Source organism: Scyliorhinus canicula, chromosome 20 (assembly GCF_902713615.1).
Source record: "Scyliorhinus canicula chromosome 20, sScyCan1.1, whole genome shotgun sequence".
In the NCBI taxonomy this organism is placed as follows: Eukaryota; Metazoa; Chordata; class Chondrichthyes; order Carcharhiniformes; family Scyliorhinidae; genus Scyliorhinus; species Scyliorhinus canicula.
Window position 1 is genome coordinate 41,076,525 of NC_052165.1, and position 19,106 is coordinate 41,095,630.

The 19,106-nt window shown below is 40.3% G+C and overlaps 1 protein-coding gene across 13 annotated transcripts in view; it reads right to left on the reverse strand.

Annotated features, from left to right (window-relative positions):
• Positions 1-6,374: 6,374 nt before the first annotated feature.
• The window catches only part of ppfibp1b (PPFIA binding protein 1b), a 180,101-nt gene continuing 167,369 nt past the window's right edge, over positions 6,375-19,106 (reverse strand). For all 13 annotated transcript variants that reach the window (XM_038779991.1, XM_038779999.1, XM_038779998.1 and 10 more), the window contains 8 exons: positions 18,532-18,643; positions 17,528-17,616; positions 15,607-15,729; positions 14,797-14,922; positions 11,808-11,996; positions 7,797-7,976; positions 6,815-6,880; positions 6,375-6,653 (listed from right to left, as the gene is read on the reverse strand). In XM_038779991.1, the coding sequence (XP_038635919.1) occupies positions 6,567-6,653; positions 6,815-6,880; positions 7,797-7,976; positions 11,808-11,996; positions 14,797-14,922; positions 15,607-15,729; positions 17,528-17,616; positions 18,532-18,643 (972 nt within the window). In that variant the 3' untranslated portion in view covers positions 6,375-6,566. The remainder of the gene's footprint in view (positions 6,654-6,814; positions 6,881-7,796; positions 7,977-11,807; positions 11,997-14,796; positions 14,923-15,606; positions 15,730-17,527; positions 17,617-18,531; positions 18,644-19,106) is intronic.

A 19,106-nucleotide genomic window follows, 5' to 3' on the forward strand; every position in this document is an offset into this window, starting at 1 on the left:
CTTGTCTGAAGATTTTAATGGGACGGAGGGACTCAGCCTCCAAAGTTGGGGGTGTGGGTCAGTGACATGGCAGGGTTTCTTAGGCGAGAAAAGATTAAGTTTGCCTTGAGGGGTTCATTACAGGGGTTTGATCGGAGGTAGCAGCCATTCATCGACTTCTTTGAGGAAAACTGACCGTCAGCTGGGGGGGATGGAAGTGAAGAATAAGGGCAGGGAATCTGATTATATGGGTAGCTAGGAGTTAGGGCGGGGGGGACGTTGGGTATGTTATTGTGGGGTTTTTGCGTGTGCTGGGCTGCTCTGTTTAGAATGTTCAAATTATAAATGCCTCAAAATATTTTCTAAAAAAAAACGAATTCAGGCTGATGCTCACAGTACAATACTGAGGAAATGCCTGACAGGTGGTATCTTTCAGAAATGACATTAAACCATGGCTCTATCTATCCCTCTGGTTTTCTACTCCTTGTGTGGGTGTAAAAGATACCACCCCCACCCGGGTCACTGTTCATGTGTCTGCGTAGGTCTCACCCAGTCCAAAAACATGTGCAGGGTAGGTGGACTGGCCCTGCTAAATTGCCCCTTTTGGGGGAAAAAAACTAATTGGGTACTCTAAATTTAAAAAAAAATCTACTTGCAGTCAGGCTTTTGAATAGTATCTAATGTTGTACTGGGAGTTACCAACCATGAACCACTGAAAAATTGTTAGCACCCAACAGCTTTCTTAGCTGGAGGGACAAATCACAGGGAAGATGGCAAGAAATACCAGGTAGCATTGGGAACAATTTCAGATTTAGAATGTGAATCTTGCTTGTCACATTGCCTTTTCCACCAGATTAACAAGGTTAGGCATTCTTTGCACTTCCTAGTTTACAATACCACCGAGAAACTCCAGCACATTGGGTATAAAGGCCTGATCAACAAACAGCAGGTAGAATGGGTTCCTGCCAATCTATTAGAGCACTGGGCATTATTCTTTTTATTCCTCACAGGACAGGATCAATCATCGTTGCTACCCTACAGCATATGTACAATATAATGGGGTTGCCATGCCATTTCAGGTAAACTTACGATATATTATAAAATGCAATTTATTGTTTTGCTGCTAATTGGAAGTTGGTTCTCTAGATTAATATAAAACAAACTTGCATTTTATATAGTGCCTTTCAGAATGTGCTCAAGAGCCATACAACTAGCAAAGTACTTTACTGTCATAATGTAGAAATCAAAGGAGCTTGCATAGACAGCATGAGATGATGATCAGAACTTATTTTGGGTGAGGTGATGAATAGTGACTAGAAAAAAGGGGGAAGAACATCACTGCCCTTCAAAATAGTTCCATGAACAGTGACATGGGTGGGGGTGGGCTGAGCAGAAAAGATGCTGTGTAAAGACTTGATTCAAGGCAGGCAAGAGTGGGGGAAAAGCATACATTCCGATATCTTTAAAGAATGATAATGTCCTTTATTTTTAGAAGCATAATTTCCACAAATTTCAGACTATATAGAAATACCACTGTTATCATACCTACCTCCAGGAGAATTAAGGAGACCTCTGTTATATAAATGACTTGGCAGAAAACGTAGTGGGTTGGATTAGCAAGTTTACGGATGATACTAAGATTGCAGGAGTTGCGGATAGTGATGAAGATTGTCAGAATACAACAGGATATAGACAGAGTGTAACATTGGGCAGAGAAATGGCAGATGGGGTTTAACGTGGACAAATCCAAGATGATGCATTTTGGTAGATCCAATTCAGGGGAGCTATAAAATAAATGGCAGAACCATCTGCCATGAGAGCATAGAGACACAGATCTTTAAAGGTGGCGGCACAGGTGGAAATGAAAGCATATGATATGCTTACCTTCATAGGACGGGGTATAGAGTATAAAAGCTCAAATTATGTTACAATTATATAGAATGTTGGTTAGGTCACATTTGGAATACTGTGTCCAATTCTGGTCACGGCACTACTGGAATGACGTGGAGGCTTGAGTACAGAAAAGTTACCAGGATGTTGTCTGGTATGGAGGATATTAGCTATGTGGAGAGATGAATAAACTGGGATTGTTCTCCCTTGAGAGATGGAGGCTGAGGGGGTGACCTGATATAAGTTTATAAAATTATTAGGGGTATAGATAGGGTGAAGAGTTGGGACGTTTTTTCCCAGGGCGGAAATGACAATTACAATGGGTGCAGGTTCAAGGTGAGAGGGGGAAAGGCTCAGTGGAGATGTGCGGGAGAAGTTTTTTTTTTTACAGAGGGTGGTGGTGACCTGGAATGCACTGCCAAACGAGATGGTTGAGGCAGATACGTTAGAGATCTTCAAGACTTATCTAGATAGGCGCATGAACAGGGTATAGGATACAGGAGGTTGGTCTAGATGGATATGTCATCGGCGCAGGCTTGGAAGGCCGAAGGGTGTGTTCCTGTGCTGTTTTGTTCTTTGTTCAAATCCAAAATTATCATTTAACTCTTATTAGGGCTTCATTTCTCCCCAACCTCCAGCTGCCACTAAAGCCCAAAATAACTCGCCATATTCTGGATTCTTCGTTCAGCTGTCTAGGCCCTGTACTTTTAGGTCACTAGCTCCCCCCCCCCCCCCCCCCCCCCATCTTCCTAGGCAACAATGGTAACTGTGCAGAGGAGATTAAAGGCTCTGGCAGGCAAGTGCTGGACCCATTGGGTTGGTCCCACCTAACAGCAACAGGCCGACAGTTAAAAACGGTATTTAGTTTTAGAAAATGATCAGCAGTGAGTGATTGCCAGTTGTCTGTATGCTAACTTAGTACAAGCAGAGGCAGCCAAGTGAAGCCAGACTGATGTGTGGCAGAAAAAAGAGTTTATGCAGTGGAGGCTTCAGATTTTGCTGTGTTTCTGCTCCTGTCTTACTGATGTATAAGCTCCTTATCCCAGGCTGGCAATGCTGCTTCACAGGCCGAGCCAAATAGACCAAAAGAGGGGCTGGTTAGAGTGTGGGGGTAGAAGAGTGGAATATAGACAGCTTGGCTAAAGCCTGTGGGCAGTAGCTTAGGTTCAGAATCACTCTACATTCCATTTGGGTTGGAAGGAACACAACTCAGCATTCAAGCACTTGCTTTGTGAAATGAATCCACTTTTATTTTACAGCTACATTGAGGATTCTATCCTGCTGCACACAATCTGCAGCCTCTGGGACAATGTAAATTACTTTGTCCTTTTAATTTGACATTTAAAAGTTTTTACCCTGAATGTGATGTCTGGGAGTACATAATGCACTTTGTAAAAGTGCTATTTTATCAATAGTACACAACTTTAATGGGTAGATACGGAATGCTGGGAGCATATTAATTTTCAAATGTCAAAATGTGATCACACAGAAAAATAGCTTGGGAGTCACTGCTCTAGAAATCCATTCCTAAAGTCTTGTGCCTCTTTAGCAGCATGTTAAATGTCTGAGGGCATGGAGTCAAACCATATTGCTGTACATATGGAGTCACATGCAGGCCAGCCCAGGTAAGGACAACAGATTTCCCAGATGGGTTTTTCAGACAATAGTTTCATGGTCACCTTTTAGGCTGTATTTCCAGATTTAAAAAAAATCATATTTCACCATCTGCCAAGGTGGAATTCGAACCCAGGTCCCGAGAGCATGACCCTGGGTCTCTGGATTACTAGTCCAGCGATAATACCATTGTCAAACCCTTAACTAAAAAACAGCTTCTTCCCCACTGTCACCAGACCCCTAAATGACCCTCTTATTGACTGACCTCATTAACACTACACCCTGTATGCTTCATCCGATGCCAATGCTTATATAGTTACACTGTATATCTTGTGTTGCCCTATTATGTATTTTCTTTTATTCCCTTTTCTTCCCATGTACTGAATGATCTGTTGAGCTGCTTGCAGAAAAAAAAAACTTTTCACTGTACCTCGGTACACATGACAATAAACAAATCCAATCCAATCCTGGTTTCCAAATCAGGAAAATTGGTAACGAGGGAATACTGTACTTGAGATACACATGGTGTTCAGTGTGGTCCATGAGTCTGGGCATTGATTCAGCAAACGTCATCAAGTAAAATGGCAGCAGCCTGAACTGGTAGATTCAAAGTTGATGATTTCCAGATTCTCCTGGTTACAAATACAAGTCAGTTCACTGGCAACCTTCCAGTTTCTCTGCAATCCCACCTGCATGATCTGTGGAGGGGGTGACTATTATTACACATGGTCCTTCCAAACTTTTCATCACTGCAATTTGAGTAAGATCTTGGATTTCTTGCCCTGGAATATTTCTGCAGCTCCAGCAGAAGGGATTTTGGAATCTTATTAGAGGCTTCTCTGCATCCCACAATTAAGGGTCTTCTTAGTGATTTACTTACAATTCAAACACACTACATATATTAAGCAATATTTTATTTTTACATTGAAACATACACACAGTTGAGGGAAATGGATATATAAACAATTCTGTAATCAGTGTAATGATTGCTACATGATATATTGCTTTGAGAGGTTTGGCCACTTACTGTTCCTAAACTTTGAGAGATAAAATTTGCATTCCAAAGGATACTAGGGTCAGCAGATATGTGGCATGCACACTCGCTGTTCTAGGCTTATTTTGGCAATAACTCCACAAGACGAGCAAATAGGTCAGAGAACTATTTGAAGGCAGGAGTGGAGAAACATTTCACTTGGATGCTGGTGCAAACTTCTCAATTTTTCACACTTTCAAGCCCACAATTTCTTGTGAAAAGGCTATTGCCCAGAAATAAATGTCAACATCAAGGGAAATTAATGTATTACAAACAGACAAATATGCCACAAACATTGCACAAAAAAAACCCTCAACATTAAAATATATGGCAGAATAATGGCATTAACAATGTGAAATAAATAAACTAACACAAAGCACATGGAACACCAGGTTGGATGAGGGTAGTTTCCAGATTCTGACACACACAAGTCAGTTACCAGCGCTCTGATGATGTTTTAGAGACATGACTGCCAGTACATAACCCTCAAAAGTAAAAATTTTCTTCCCAGCAACACGAACAGTTTGTTTAAATCCAAACAAAAACAAGTTAAAAAAAATACATTTAGTGTCCAGATACTTGAGCTTTAAGGAAGCTGCATTGTAGCTTTTAAAGATTTACCCCCCCCCCCCCCCCCCCCCCCCCCTTCCAAAAGTTTAAATAAGGAGCATATTTAATTTTTAAAATCATGTGAATAGTTTTTGGCTAAAATAGATATTTGTAAAAGAATTAAGTGTATTACAATTAATGCATTATGCAATACAGAACAATTACAAATTGCTGGATAGAAAGGGCTCCCTTTCAATGTCCATGATACTGTAAAGGTCTCTGCTCAGGATTTCATGTTATCATTGATTTAATTTCCAAATGCAGAACCAAATGATCTGCAGCACTGATTAACAGAAAAAGATTTTTCAGTCCATTCCAATAGTGCTGATATTCAATTTTACACTATTACTGAGTGTCCTCCTGTGCTGTAATAACTCATGTCGGTAATGTTATCACATCATTATATAATTTCCACACAACCTTCTGAGCGAATGGTGAGATATCGATGTCCATGTTATGCAGCAAAAATGCAAGCCATCAAATTGCATTAACCAATTAAACAGTGTCCACACTGAGCAGTAACGTGACTTCTTCAGTTACCATGCTGGTTAAGAATTGGAAATAGTTCCTACAGTGTGTTGTGTACCGTTTAAAATGTCCCAACACTTACATGAACATTGTTCAATCCCAACAGACGCAACTTCTGTTAAGACTTGCAAGTTATATTTGCAGTTCAGGTTACAAAACAGAAATTACAGTACTTCAAACTTCACACCCCATTTTTGAGAAACACTTGATAAATTCTATGTGGATTCTAGGCCAGTAACCAGCTGGTATGCAATCCCTACATTGATATAAATCATTGCACTCATCAGTAATCCCATTAAAAGTTGCTGTTACAAAATACCCCCTTACCTGCCTTTTAGAAAAAATTACAAAAACGTACAAAATTCATGTTGTGGCAGGACAATCCAAAGTCAATGCAAAATAAGTGACATTAATTAAAATGGCAGCTTTTTGGTTATTTAAGGCATTCTGGAAATATTGCTTAATTCTTGTAACTAATGAAAGACCATTTTTTTGGCTTCTGAACAATTTTCTGGACTTGGAGGACAGACCAAACTGCAGGAGTGAATTCAGTAATCAGGGCACTGGAGAATGCTGGCACTTTACTCTCTTCACATGTGTCTCATTACTAAAAGCTCCCCAATGTCTTGATGAAAACAAATCAGAGCTGTTTTTTTAATACTGCGCTGAACCATCGTACAATGTTAATTAATGATTCTGACATGCTGATTGAATTTTTTTCCAAAGGTATAGATACAAGATCTTTCCAAAACAGAATAAATATTTGAATGCGTTGGTTCTGAGTATTTGCTTTCTCTATGTTAACATGTTACAAATGGATTTAGTGCAGGAACTTCAGTGTGTAGTGTTGGTCTGAGAAGTTGTGTTTTAAAAATCCATCTCCATATTCAAGGTGTCGGGTCTCACTTCATAATCACACATTTGAATCCTCATCCGTCATGCTGGTGCAAGGAGAACCAGCACTCAAATCTTTAAACAGCTCATCCTCTTTCAGCATGTGCTGCAAAGAAAAATAAAAGGAATCATTGAGGCACAAGGCGAGCAAGCCAGAAACGGAAAATTAAATAGCTCTGTACAGAAACTCACTAGCTGCACATAATGCAGGCAAATTTCTAATTTTGAAGTTTATTGCTTTTGATATGTATTCAATGCTGCACTTACCGTTAGATTATTGATTCCTTCGGAGAAAGCTCCAATTTGCCTCACCGTTCCTTCAGAGTCATCCATCTAAACAAAAAGCAAGCATCACCATGTTTTTCTCTCAAGAGCAGTCTCCAATTCATATCCTTCTTAATAAAACATCATTGTAATCCAATTCACCAGTTGTTCATCCAGTCCTATTGGTCACTGCAATCATTCTCACATGTTTTTGTCACCCATATTCTGAAAGTGTGCATGAAGCAGACAGACTGGTAGGGCCCATTTCAGTAATCAGAAGGCAGAAGTTCTGAAAGATTGGGGGGGGGGTGAGGAAGAGGAGGGGGGAAACATCAAGGTGCCGGTAAAATGACTCCTACAACCTAATGAACATTTCAATGACTCTACTCAGCAAGTGGTGGTTATCACATTTGAATTCCCGTACAAAGTGACAAGATTCTACAATACAACCGTCTGGGAGACGAGCTCTACAGGCAACATAGAAGTTTGAAACTTTGCTGCTGATATTGTGCACATTTTACTTTCATTTGGGTGTCTCTAACAAGGCCAGCATTTGCTGCCCATCCCCAATTGCCCTTGAACTGAATGCCTTCCTCTGCCATTTCAGAGGGCAGTTAAGAGTCAACCCCATTGCTGGTCTGGAGAGTCACATGTAGGCCAGGGCAGCAGATTTCCTCCCGTAAAGGAGCAAGATGGATTTTTATAACAATCGATGATAGTTCTCATGGTGACCATTACTGAGACCAGTTTTATGTTGCAGATTTATTAATTAAATTTTAAATTCCACTAGCTGGCATGGTAGGATGTGAATCCATATCCCCAGAGCAATAGGTAGCAGTAGGTAGCAATGGGCTCTGGGCCAGTGACATTACCACTACTCTCCCTGTGTAAATGAAATGTACGCGGCGAGAAAAGTCAGAAAATGTTTTCCAATGAAAATCTTTGAAGCATCCGCATGATTAACCATTACCCTGTCACACTTTACCTGTTCTATCCTGTCCAGATCTTCTTCATTATATACTCTTAGTTCTATCCCTTTTATTTTATTTCCTTGTCTGAAGCCAGTTCCTGCTGGGAGCCCCAATTCCATTGGACATATGTATTCTTCTTCATCCTGTTTTCGCTTCCTCAAGCTTCCAAAATTACTGAACGCCAGTTTTCTTGGCTGTAGGAAAGAAAATATACAATTACTAATGTGGAAATCAGAGTGATTGAAAAATGACAGACCAATTTATACCTTGTATTTGAATCGGGAGCTTCATAATGTCAAAGCAGAGTAGAAACTGATATTTACACCAATTCCTCACCTTGTAACACCAATTATTATTACAGTCAAATGTAAATGAAACCAGCATAAATAATCCAATTCAATATCTTTTGCTCACAATCTTACTTCACACCAGGGTGCATATTACAGACCAGAAGCAATTCACTTCTTGGTTGAGGTTTGGGGAGCAATGGAAAATTTTAAAACGGAGATTGATATTTTGTTAGGTAATGGTATGATGGAACCAGGGTGGGTAAATGGAGCGAATGTACAGGTCAGCTATGATCTAATCGAATTGTGGCCTCCTCCTGCCCTATGTTTCAGGGCTAGTGACTGGGAAAGGTCTGAAAATTAAATGGAAATTAGTTTATCAGAATGTAATCTTTAATCAAAAATGTTACAGTTGAATTATGCAAAAACATTTCTGCAAGTCTACTTGAAGATTTAATTGAAGATTAATTCTTCCAAGCTTTGGCTTTCAATAAGATCATGGCTGATCTTCAACCTCAACTCCACTCTTCTGTCTGATTCTTATATCTGAGATAGACAGGAACATTGGAACAGGTTTAGGCCATTCAGCCTGTCAAACCTGCTCCACCATTCAATACAATTATGGCTGATTGGACACTTCAATGCCTTTTACACCCACAATCCTCATAACCCTTTACGTGATTGTTAATCAGAAATCCGTCAATCACTTCCTTAAAGATGCTCAATGACTGACTGAGATGCCACATCCCTCATGGGGTAGAGAATTCCAAAGATTCATAAATCTCTATGTAAACAAATTTCTCCTCATCTCGGTCTAAAGTGGTTTCCCTTCTTATTTTGAAATTGCGTCACCTGGTTCTCGATTCCCCAACAAAGGAAAATGTCATTCCTGCATCTACCCTATCTATCCCTTTAAGTGTTTTGTAGGCTTCAATGTGATCATTCTCTAGAAAACTCGAGAGAATACAGGCCCAGTTTGCCCAACCGCTCTTTACAAGACAGTCCTGCCATCCCCAGAACAAGCCTGGTGAACTTTCTTTGCACTTTCTCTAAGGCAATAATATCCTTTGTGTTAAGGGGACCAAAGTTGCATTGAAGCAAGACCTCACTACTCTTATACTCAAATCCTTTTGAAATAAGGGCTAACACTCCATTAGGTTTCCTCATAGCTTGCTGTACTTGCATGGTAGCCTTCAGTGACATGGACAAGGACATAGAGGTCCCATTCTACCATTTAAGGAACAGTCTACACATCTGTCCCATCTACCAAAATGGATTACCTCACATTTCTCCAACGTATATTCTATCTGCTATATTCTTGCCCACTCACTAAGCCTGTTAAAATCCTCCTATGGCCACTTTACATCTTCCTCACATGTTCCTGCCTAGCTTTGCATCATCTGCATACTTGGAAATATTGCATTTGGTCCCCACATCCAAATCATTGATAAATATTGCAAACAGCTGCCCCCACCCCCGCCGCAAGTACTGAGCTTTGCGGTACCTCACTAGTCACAGTCTGCCAATGAGAGACCTGTTTATTCCTACTGTGCTGTCTGTTAGCCGATCCTCAATCCATGACAGTATGTTGTCTCCTATCCCATGGGCTTTTATTTTTCTAATTAACTTCCTGTGAGAGACTTCATCAAAAGCCTTCTGAAAGTCCAAATATGCTACATCCATCGACTCTCCTTTATCAATTTTGTTAGCAACATCAAAACACTCAACTGGTTCACCAAACATGATTTCCCATTCATCCATCCATGCTGACTATATCTAATCCCTCCCTTCTTAAATAGTGGGGTGACATTTGCTATCTTCAAATCTTCAGGAACCATTCCAGAATCTATAGAATTTTGGAAGATGATCACTAAATGTTATCTCTATAGCAGGGGTGGGCAAACTACGGCCCGCGGGCCGCATGCGGCCCGCCAAAGGTCTTTATGCTGCCCACCAAGTCATTAAAATTTTTTTTTTTAATTTTTAAAAAAATTTTAAATTTTTTTTTTTTAAGGTTAATGGGGGGGGGGGGGGGGGGGGGGGGGGCTGTTGGGTTACTTACTGGTATAGGGTGGATACGTTGACTTGAGTAGGGTGATCATTGCTCGGCACAACGTCGAGGGCCGAAGGGCCTGTTCTGTGCTGTACTGTTCTATGTTCTATATGAGGCGCCCAGAATCATAATAGGGTGAAGTAATTATTTTACTTAATATACTATGCGGCCCTTTAAAATTGTGAATTTCTGAATGTGGCCCTTGCACGGAAAAGTTTGCCCACCCCTGCTCTATAGCAACCTCTTTCAACTCTCTGGGATGTATATCAGGTCCCAAGGACTTGACAACTATCAGTTCCATTAATTTCTCCAATATAACATTCATATTTATACTCATTTCCTTCAACTCCGCATTCTCCCATACCCCTTAGATTTCTACATCTGGGAGATTTCCTATGTTCCTGAGTGAAACAGGCACAAAGTAATGATTTATCTTCTCTGCCATTTCTCTATTCCCCATTATGAATTTTCCTGACTCTGCCTCTAGTGAACTCACATTTGTCTTAGCCAAACCATTCCATTTTGCATACCTATAGAAGGTTTTACAATGTTTTTTATTTGTTGCTAGATTGCTTTCATATTCTGTTCTCCTTTATCAGTTTCTTTGACTTTCTTTTCTGTATACTAAAAACCTCGGAATCCTCAGGTTTGCTGCTATTTCTGGCAGCTTGCTAAGTTTTTAATTTTCCGAGGAATGAAGTGAAATGAGAAGCAGGCATGAGCGTGGAGTAGAGGGAGATCAACTAGTGATCATATTTAACAGGGGAGGAGGCCTGAGGGGCTGAATGGTCAACCCTGCTTCTTTTTCTTGTATTATCCCTGGATTCCCCTCGTGTAGAATTTTTAAAAATCAATTTCAGCCTTAAGGAACTCTTGACTGAGCATCCAGAGTCAATGGTGGTAATGGCAGATGTTGTGCTGAAATTTGGCTTGATTTTTTGTTTTATGGCATTTGAATATGTGATCAAAACTGTTGAGTTCCAAGTCTCAAAGTTAACAAAGGCCAAAAGATTAGTGTTGATCATGACGGCATCCTACCTTTGAATCACAAGGCTCCAGGTTCAAGTTTTTCTCTAGTTCTTTGGCAGAAAAATCATGGCTGACACTCCGGTACAGTACTGAGGATGTGCTGCACTGTCAGAGAAGCTGTCTTTAAAATGAGCCGTTAAATCAAAGCTACATCTGCCTGCTCAGGTGGATGTAAAGATCCCATGGCACTATTTGAAGAAGAACAAGGGAATTTTCCCCGGTGTCGACCAATATTTATTCTTCAACCAACATCTGGTCTACAAAGCATGTAATCTGCCTCCTTCTCTTCCTCATGGGTTTTCCTTTTAATCTTCATTCCACCCCGCTATTCACCACCTCCGTTATAGGACATTAGATACATTTTAGAAAGTAAATTTAGCTGGTGACCATACTGACAAGATGATTTATCAATATTAGGATTGTGGAAAGGGCACAGCAAAGACGCACTGGAATGCCACAAGAATGAGAGATGGTGGAAAGCTCTAATAACCTTGCAGTTATTAGAGGACCAGGCTTCAACATGCTTGTTGAATGTACTTGGACCATACTTTGAAATGTTGGTTTGTGTCTTTTGCAAAACGATATGAGCATATCAACACAACGCAGAATAAGGAGAAACACTGTTGTCCACCTTGCACAGATTTGTACTTGCCCACCTTTACTTTGGCAGTGGCTGTTAGGAGAGAATAGTCTGGGGATTCCACAGTCTCCCGCTTCTGCTGTTGAGCGTCCGGACCAACCAGCAAATTAAAGTGAGTCGCTAAATGGCGTCGAAGTAGTGTCTTGTTGGGAGGGATGTTCAGCAGCATCGCTAGTGTTTCCACATTAAAACGAGGTTCTAGTACCTGAAGATGGAAAACAAGCCTTTTTAGATCAGATTGCACGATGCATAAGCAGCTAAAATCAAGTTTATCACCTATCCTTTACTGCCTATTTTCAATTTCACAACATTGTACAGCTTTGCCCTGACACCTGGGCCTTCAGCCAAGTTGTGTTCAAAATCCCACCAAGTTCTAGAAAGACAAGTACACAGCTCGAGGCTGAAAAGTCCTGCTGTTGAATTTAGTTTCTACCGGAGGAAACAGGTTCTTCCACTAACGTGGAAATGCCAAGACACAACCAGTTACTACCTTCTTATAGGCCTTACTGCATCAGCAGTTATCTACATATTGAATGCCAGCATTTCAATAACTGTTGCAATGGCTAAAAGGCTTTAAAATAAGAGAAATAAAAACAAAGTTAACAGATTTGAAGTGCAAGCCAGGGTACAATCCAAGGGTCGAGAGCAGGACAGAACAAAAAGGCTCAAGGCCAAGCCCCTCTTTTCCCTGCCTCCTCACTTATTTAAAATTGCTAATCTCCAATGTTTTCCAGTTCTGATGGAAACTTCCCAGATGCTGCCCAACGTGCAGAGTATTTCTAGTATTTTGTTTTTATTTTTTAAAAAAATTTTTTAATTGATTTTTTTATTTTTCCAATTAAAGGGCAATTTAGCACGGCCAATCCACCGACCATATCTTTAGATTGTGCAGGTGAGACCCAGGCAGACACGGGGAGAATGTGCAAACTCCACATGGACAGTGACCCGGGGTCGGGATCGAACTAGGAAAGACTAACAAATCCCCAGGAACTGACGGTTTTCATCCAACAGTGTTAAAGGATGTAGGGGAGGACATTGTAGATGCCCTAACTATGATCTTTTAGAGTTCTCTGTATTCAGGAGTAGTCACTCTGGATTGGAAAATCACACAGGTCACTCCACTTTATAAGAAGGGTGAAACCATGGAATTACAGACCGGTTAGCCTAACATCTGTGTGGGGGGAAATTGCTGGAGTCTATAAATCAGGGATAGGGTAACTGAATACCGTATAAATTTTGGTCGATCAGGGAGAGCCAGCATGGTGAAGGGAGGGTCATGCCTGACAATCTCATTGAATTTTTTGAAGGAGGTAACGAAGGTAGTGGACAGGTGAATGTCTATTGATGTTATTTATATAGATTTCCAGCAACATATGATAAAGTCCCACATAAGAGAATGTTAACTAAGTGAAAGCCCATGGAGTTCAGGGCAAATTACTGACATGGTTAGAAATGCATTGAGTATCATAGAATCCCTACAGTGCAGGAGGAGGCCATTCGGCCCATTGAATATGCACCAAACCTCTGAAAGAGCACCCTACCTAGGCCCAGCTCCAACTAACCTTTGGATACTAAGGGGCAATTCAGCATGGCCAATCCACCTAACCTGCACAGCTTTCAATTGTGGGTGGAAACGGGAGCACCCGGAGGAAACCCAGGCAGACAGGGGGAGAATGTGTAAACTCCACACAGTCACCCAAGGTCAGAATTGAATCCGGGTCCCTGGCGTGTGAGGCAGCAGTGCTAACCACTGTGCTACCCACAGAAATTGGTTGAGTGGCAGATGACAGTGAGGATTATGGGTAATCCCTCTAATTGGCAGGATGTGACTGGTGGTGTACCATTGGGATCTGTATTAGGTGCTCAATTATTCACTAACGACTTGAATGATGGCATAGAAAGTCATATATCCAAATATTTTGATGATACAAAGTTAGGAGACATAGTATACGTCTAGATGATAGCATAACATTGCAAGGAGATATTGATAGACTAGGTGAATGGGCAAAATTGTGGCAGATGGAATTTAGCACAAGTATGAGGTTATCCATTTTGGACCAAAAAAGGATAGAGCAGAGTACTTTCTAAAATGGGAAGAGGTTAAGTACAGATGGATGTCCAAAGATTCTTGGCAGGGGGGTTCAGGTGCATAGATCTTTAAAATGCCACGAACAAGTACAGAAAATAATCAAAAAGGATAATGGAATGCTCGCCTTTATATCTAGAGAAGTGGAGTATAAAGACACAGAAATTATGCTGCAGCTATACAAAGCCTTGGTTAGACCCCCCCCCCCCCCCCCCCCCGGGCGTACTGTGAGCAGCTCTGGGCACCACACCTTAGGAAGGATATTTTGGCCTTGGAGGGAGTGCAATATAGATTCACAAAAATGATACCTGGACTACAGGGGTTAAGTTACAGGGAAAGATTACACAAATTAGGCCTTTCTTTGCTAGAATTTAGATGGTTAAGGGTTAATCTTCAAGATATTAACAGGAAATGACAGGATAGATAAAGATAAACTATTTTCACGGGTCGGAGATTCTAAAACTAGGGTGCATTTTCTATAAATTAGGGCCAGACTGTTCAGGAGAGATGTTAGGAAGCATTTCTTCAGGCAAAGGATGGTAGAGGTTTCGAACTCTCCTCCACAAATTGCAGCTGAAGTTAGAACAGTTGTTAATTTAAATACGAGATACGTAGACTTTTGTTAAACAAAGATATTAAGGGATATGGGCCAAAGGCAGGTATGTGGAGATAGGCCACACATCAGCCATGATTTCACTGAATGGTAGGATAGGCTCAAGGGGCTGAATGGCCTCCTCCTGTTCCGATGTCAACACAGTCAGTGACAAACTGTCTCCCTCAGCATCCACTATATACTGCACTGTGTCACTCAGCTCATTCAGACAATTACAGCAATGGCAGTGTTCACCGTGTATCTTGGCGCTGAGGAGATTAAACAAGACAGTATTCAGCTTGGAATAAATGCCCATCTTTCGTTTACCATTAATCCACCGTGCACACCACTACCTCGTAGATTGGGTGCATATTCTGCCAAATCTGCTGATCGCAGCCATTCCATCACTCGATGATTTGTCCACTGGGAGACTTCAGCAGGGGTGATGTTGTTCTAGGAAATAAGGAATTGCAGACAATTAGAATGGTCTTTCCTCATAAGGTTAAGGGATTAAACAGGTTGGAATCCCATTCAGCTGCCTACTGTACAACAGCAAGCTTCCTTCAAAAGTACTGAACAACCAGGTCGGTGAAAGGTGCACATAAACACCTTCTCTCTAGATACATGCTTGCCATCAATTGAGGTGCTCAATCTCCTTCAGGTTTTCAGGAGTTAACAGTAAAAAATCAGGTTAATACAAGCACTCAAATGCTGCTAAATTAAAGATAAATTTAATTTAGAGAACTATGATATTTGCTGCAGTCATGTCTTGGGCACTCATCTTAACTCAAAGGGGGATCAACACCAGCAGCACAAGATGGTGTGATACCTATTAGAGGTGAGAATGAACCGCTGCTCAGGAAGAAACAGTTTTTTGAGAATATGTACATCCCTCAATATTCTCCTCCACTTTCCTAATCAACCAATTCCACTCTGCTAGCAGCAAGGCTATCCCATGGATACTTCTTTCTGATTCTCTCACTATTTAGGCCACAGTCGGGAGTACCCAGCTTTCACTCAACACAACCCACAGAGGGAGAGGGGATTCCAACCAGCATCTTGTTGGCCCTTGGTCAATCATATTCATGCTTCAAAGCATGGTGGCTTCAATCGTCTCAAAGCAACATTGACTTGTACCTCATCCGATGGCCTTCTACGAAGACAATTGGCTTCAAAATTATTTATTCTTAGAACTTGAATTGCTCTCTTGATACTGAGGTGATGGAGAACACTTCCAACTTTCAGCGACAACAGGTCATCCTATAAAAAGTAAAGAATTACAAAACTTCAAAGGGAGAAACTGTAACAAATTCCTAATGATACAACACACCGTAAAGGGTGGATATAATGGCAACCACATAAGTGAGATATAAACACAAATTGTTATCAATATACAAACAATACTTAAAAGAGGTGGCTAATGAGGTAGTAGATGCATTGGTGTTAATTTTCCAAAATCTGCTAGTTTCTGGAAAGGATCCACCAGACTGTAAAGTAGCAAATATAAGCCCTCTTTTCAAGAAGGGAAGAGAGGCAGAATACAGGAAGCTGTAGCTGGGTTGGTCTGACATTTGTTGTGGGAAGGTGCTAGAATTGACCATTAAGGAGAATATAGCTGGGCACTGGTCCCACAATCACCACCAAACTCAGTATTATTAATGTGTGACATTAATCTATGTAACAGTGGCTGAAGTGCTTTGGGATGTCCTGACAATGGGATAAACTGCATTTTATAAGTTCCTTCTTGCTTTTATTCAGTTTACGCAAAATTTTTAAATGTTTAAAAACACTCAAATGAAGGAGGGGCAAATTGAATGGCAATAGTAAAAACAACAGGGTCACAGGAAATGTGGCAAGTTGTTGCTAATATATACCAACAAAAAAAGGATTAGATGCGTTTATTTTTCGTTCAATAGACATTTAACTCTTCAGTGAAACACTCAAAAAAAATATATCTTTGTAAGACCAGCTGAGGTTAAATTAAGTTATACCCAGAGTAGGGCACAAACTAGCTAGGAGTAGAAATTCCATAACATTTCCCTTGGCAAGGTTTCAATGGATAGCTTTTACAGTGAATGACAACAGCAATAACCATTGGACTAAAGATTCAGCAGTTGGCTGTACTAGGCCGAAGCCAGGTGGTACTTCAAAGGAACAGTTTATTTAAAAATGGCTGAATGCCAAACAAGTGTACAAAGAACTTATCTTTACTTTCGCAAATAAGCACATCAGACATCATGATTTTTAAAAAAATCAACATGATCACATGAATTGAACAGAATTGAAGATTAAACCCAGCTTTTATAATGGCCTGAAATTCACCATTTAGAAAAAAAACTTCTGCATTACTTGCTGCTTCAAATTTATGTTAAATATAGTTTGTTTCATTTGTTTCTTAAGCATTAAAAGTTAACCATAGAATTTTGGATTATTATTTTCTAATACAGTGGTAATTTAAATAATAGTGTTGATTTTATAATTTGCCTTTCCCTTTCATGCCCAACCCCTTCCACTGAGAGTTCTGTTTGAATATAACTAGACCATTAGTTTGCTCAAAATGACCAAACGCCTGGGGCAACTGGAAAAAAGCTCAAGATGTAAACTGGTGCTCTAATATCATTGCCAATGTCTCAAACATTTATTCTAGTGATAATACATTTAATGGGAAATACCAGTAGGGGAAAGTTGCATCCTGTCTCTGACCCACTGCACAAATGAACTATCCTGCAGTATTAGTGACATTCTCAACCTTGGATACAAGTTCAATTTAACCTTTGTCTCTCAAGGTTGACTTGCACTCCCAAGGATATTTCACTGGCTCACTCCAAAGGACAGTTTCATTTTTGACCTGTTTTAGGGATGGTCTGGACAAAAGACAGTCAGTCAAAGTAAACATAAATACTTAACAAATCATATTATTCTTGTGCAATACAATAGGAGATGAGGGACATGCAGTTATAAATCCAATTATGATGTTTATTAAAATCTATTGCTCTCACTTAAAAAAAAAGACCACAACCATCTCGCATTTAAAACAAAACTTAACAAATTTGCTTACCACCGTCATGTAATGGAGCATTCGACCATCAACTCTCCCTTCATCAAACTGAGTCTTGTACTGGGGTAATCCAATATCATCCAGCCATCCTAATGGGGACAAATTCTATTTACTGCTTCAATGGTAAAGAAACTACACTGGAAAATGTTTTTTTGAAACTTCAAAACAATGCTCTATACTTAATTCTGAAATTACTGGATAGGATGAATGTGGGGCTTCCAGTGGATTGAAACAACACAAGAGTTTCATGCTCCAATGGAGGGAGGTCATTAAAACGCAACATTTTAACTCGGGTTTCAAAATGTGCATTAAATGAACTACATGCACTTTGTTAAGGGCTTCAAAAATTCCGCATCCTTTTCAGACAAATATACCCAGTGGTCTCTAATACTCTGCTCGGAGCTATAAAGGGAATATTTTATCAATTAGGAGACTGGCCGTCACATTTGTGTGTACAAGGATGTGGAAATGCTTCAGAGAGCAACTGGTAGTGTTCAAATTCCTACCAATTTACATTTTCCCAAAATATACAATTGAAAGAAATAATTGAAATAATTCTCTAAGTTGTCATAATTATCACAAATGTTATCAAATAAATGTACACATCAGCCCTGACAGTTAATCAGTGTGAGTACATTCAGCCAAAAGGAAAACCGACTCATATAATTCAGTACATTGTATGTAAACAATTTTGAAAGGAAACTATATGATCTTTTAGTGGATTTTCCCTCCCCCTTCTAGCCAACATTTCTATTCTGGTAACCTTCTCCTCCACAATATTCTGATGAGCTTTCAGAGTTTTGGACAGATTCAGTTATTAGTCCTCTCTTCCCCTTGCCTCTGCTTCACTGTTATGCCCATTGGTGACCATCCTACCAAACTGGTCCAGATGCAACAGACCAAATCTCAACCGCAAGTAATATGATGGTCTTAGTTTCTTCACCTAACCACAACTGTTGCTCTCCAAGTCTCTGCTGAACAATGAAAAACACCATTCTACTTACTCGTGACCCAATTGTAATCCAGCTTTCCTTTGTTATCTTCCTCTTCAGAGCCGAATGCCTGCAGAGCTAGCTGTAATTTCTTTTTGTGCAGAGGATGTTTGATCCCGAGTTCCTATATAAACAAATTGGTCAAAGAATGATCCAATCCTTCAAGAACCAATTCTTCAATCACTATTATTGCAGTGATATCGATTTAGAACATCTCCATTTAAAAATTATAATAATGTGTACTATTCTTTACTTTACTGTGCAAGGTATGTATTTCTCTGCGATGACAGGGGCAGGGCCCAGATGGATTTTCCAGATACTGGTTACATGCTCCTGGTTGTGGACTGAAAGTGAAAAGCAATTAAGAAACACCTCGTCTGGTGGCACGGTGGTTAGCACTGCTGCCTCACGGCATTGAGGACCTGTGTTCGATTCCGACCCTGGGTCACTGACAGTGTGGAGTTTGCACATTCTCCCCGTGTTTGCGTGGGTCTCACCCCCACAACCTAAAGATGTGCAGGGTAGGTGGATTGGCCACGCTAAATTGCCCCTTAATTTTGAAAAAAAAAAGTTGTGTACTCGAAATT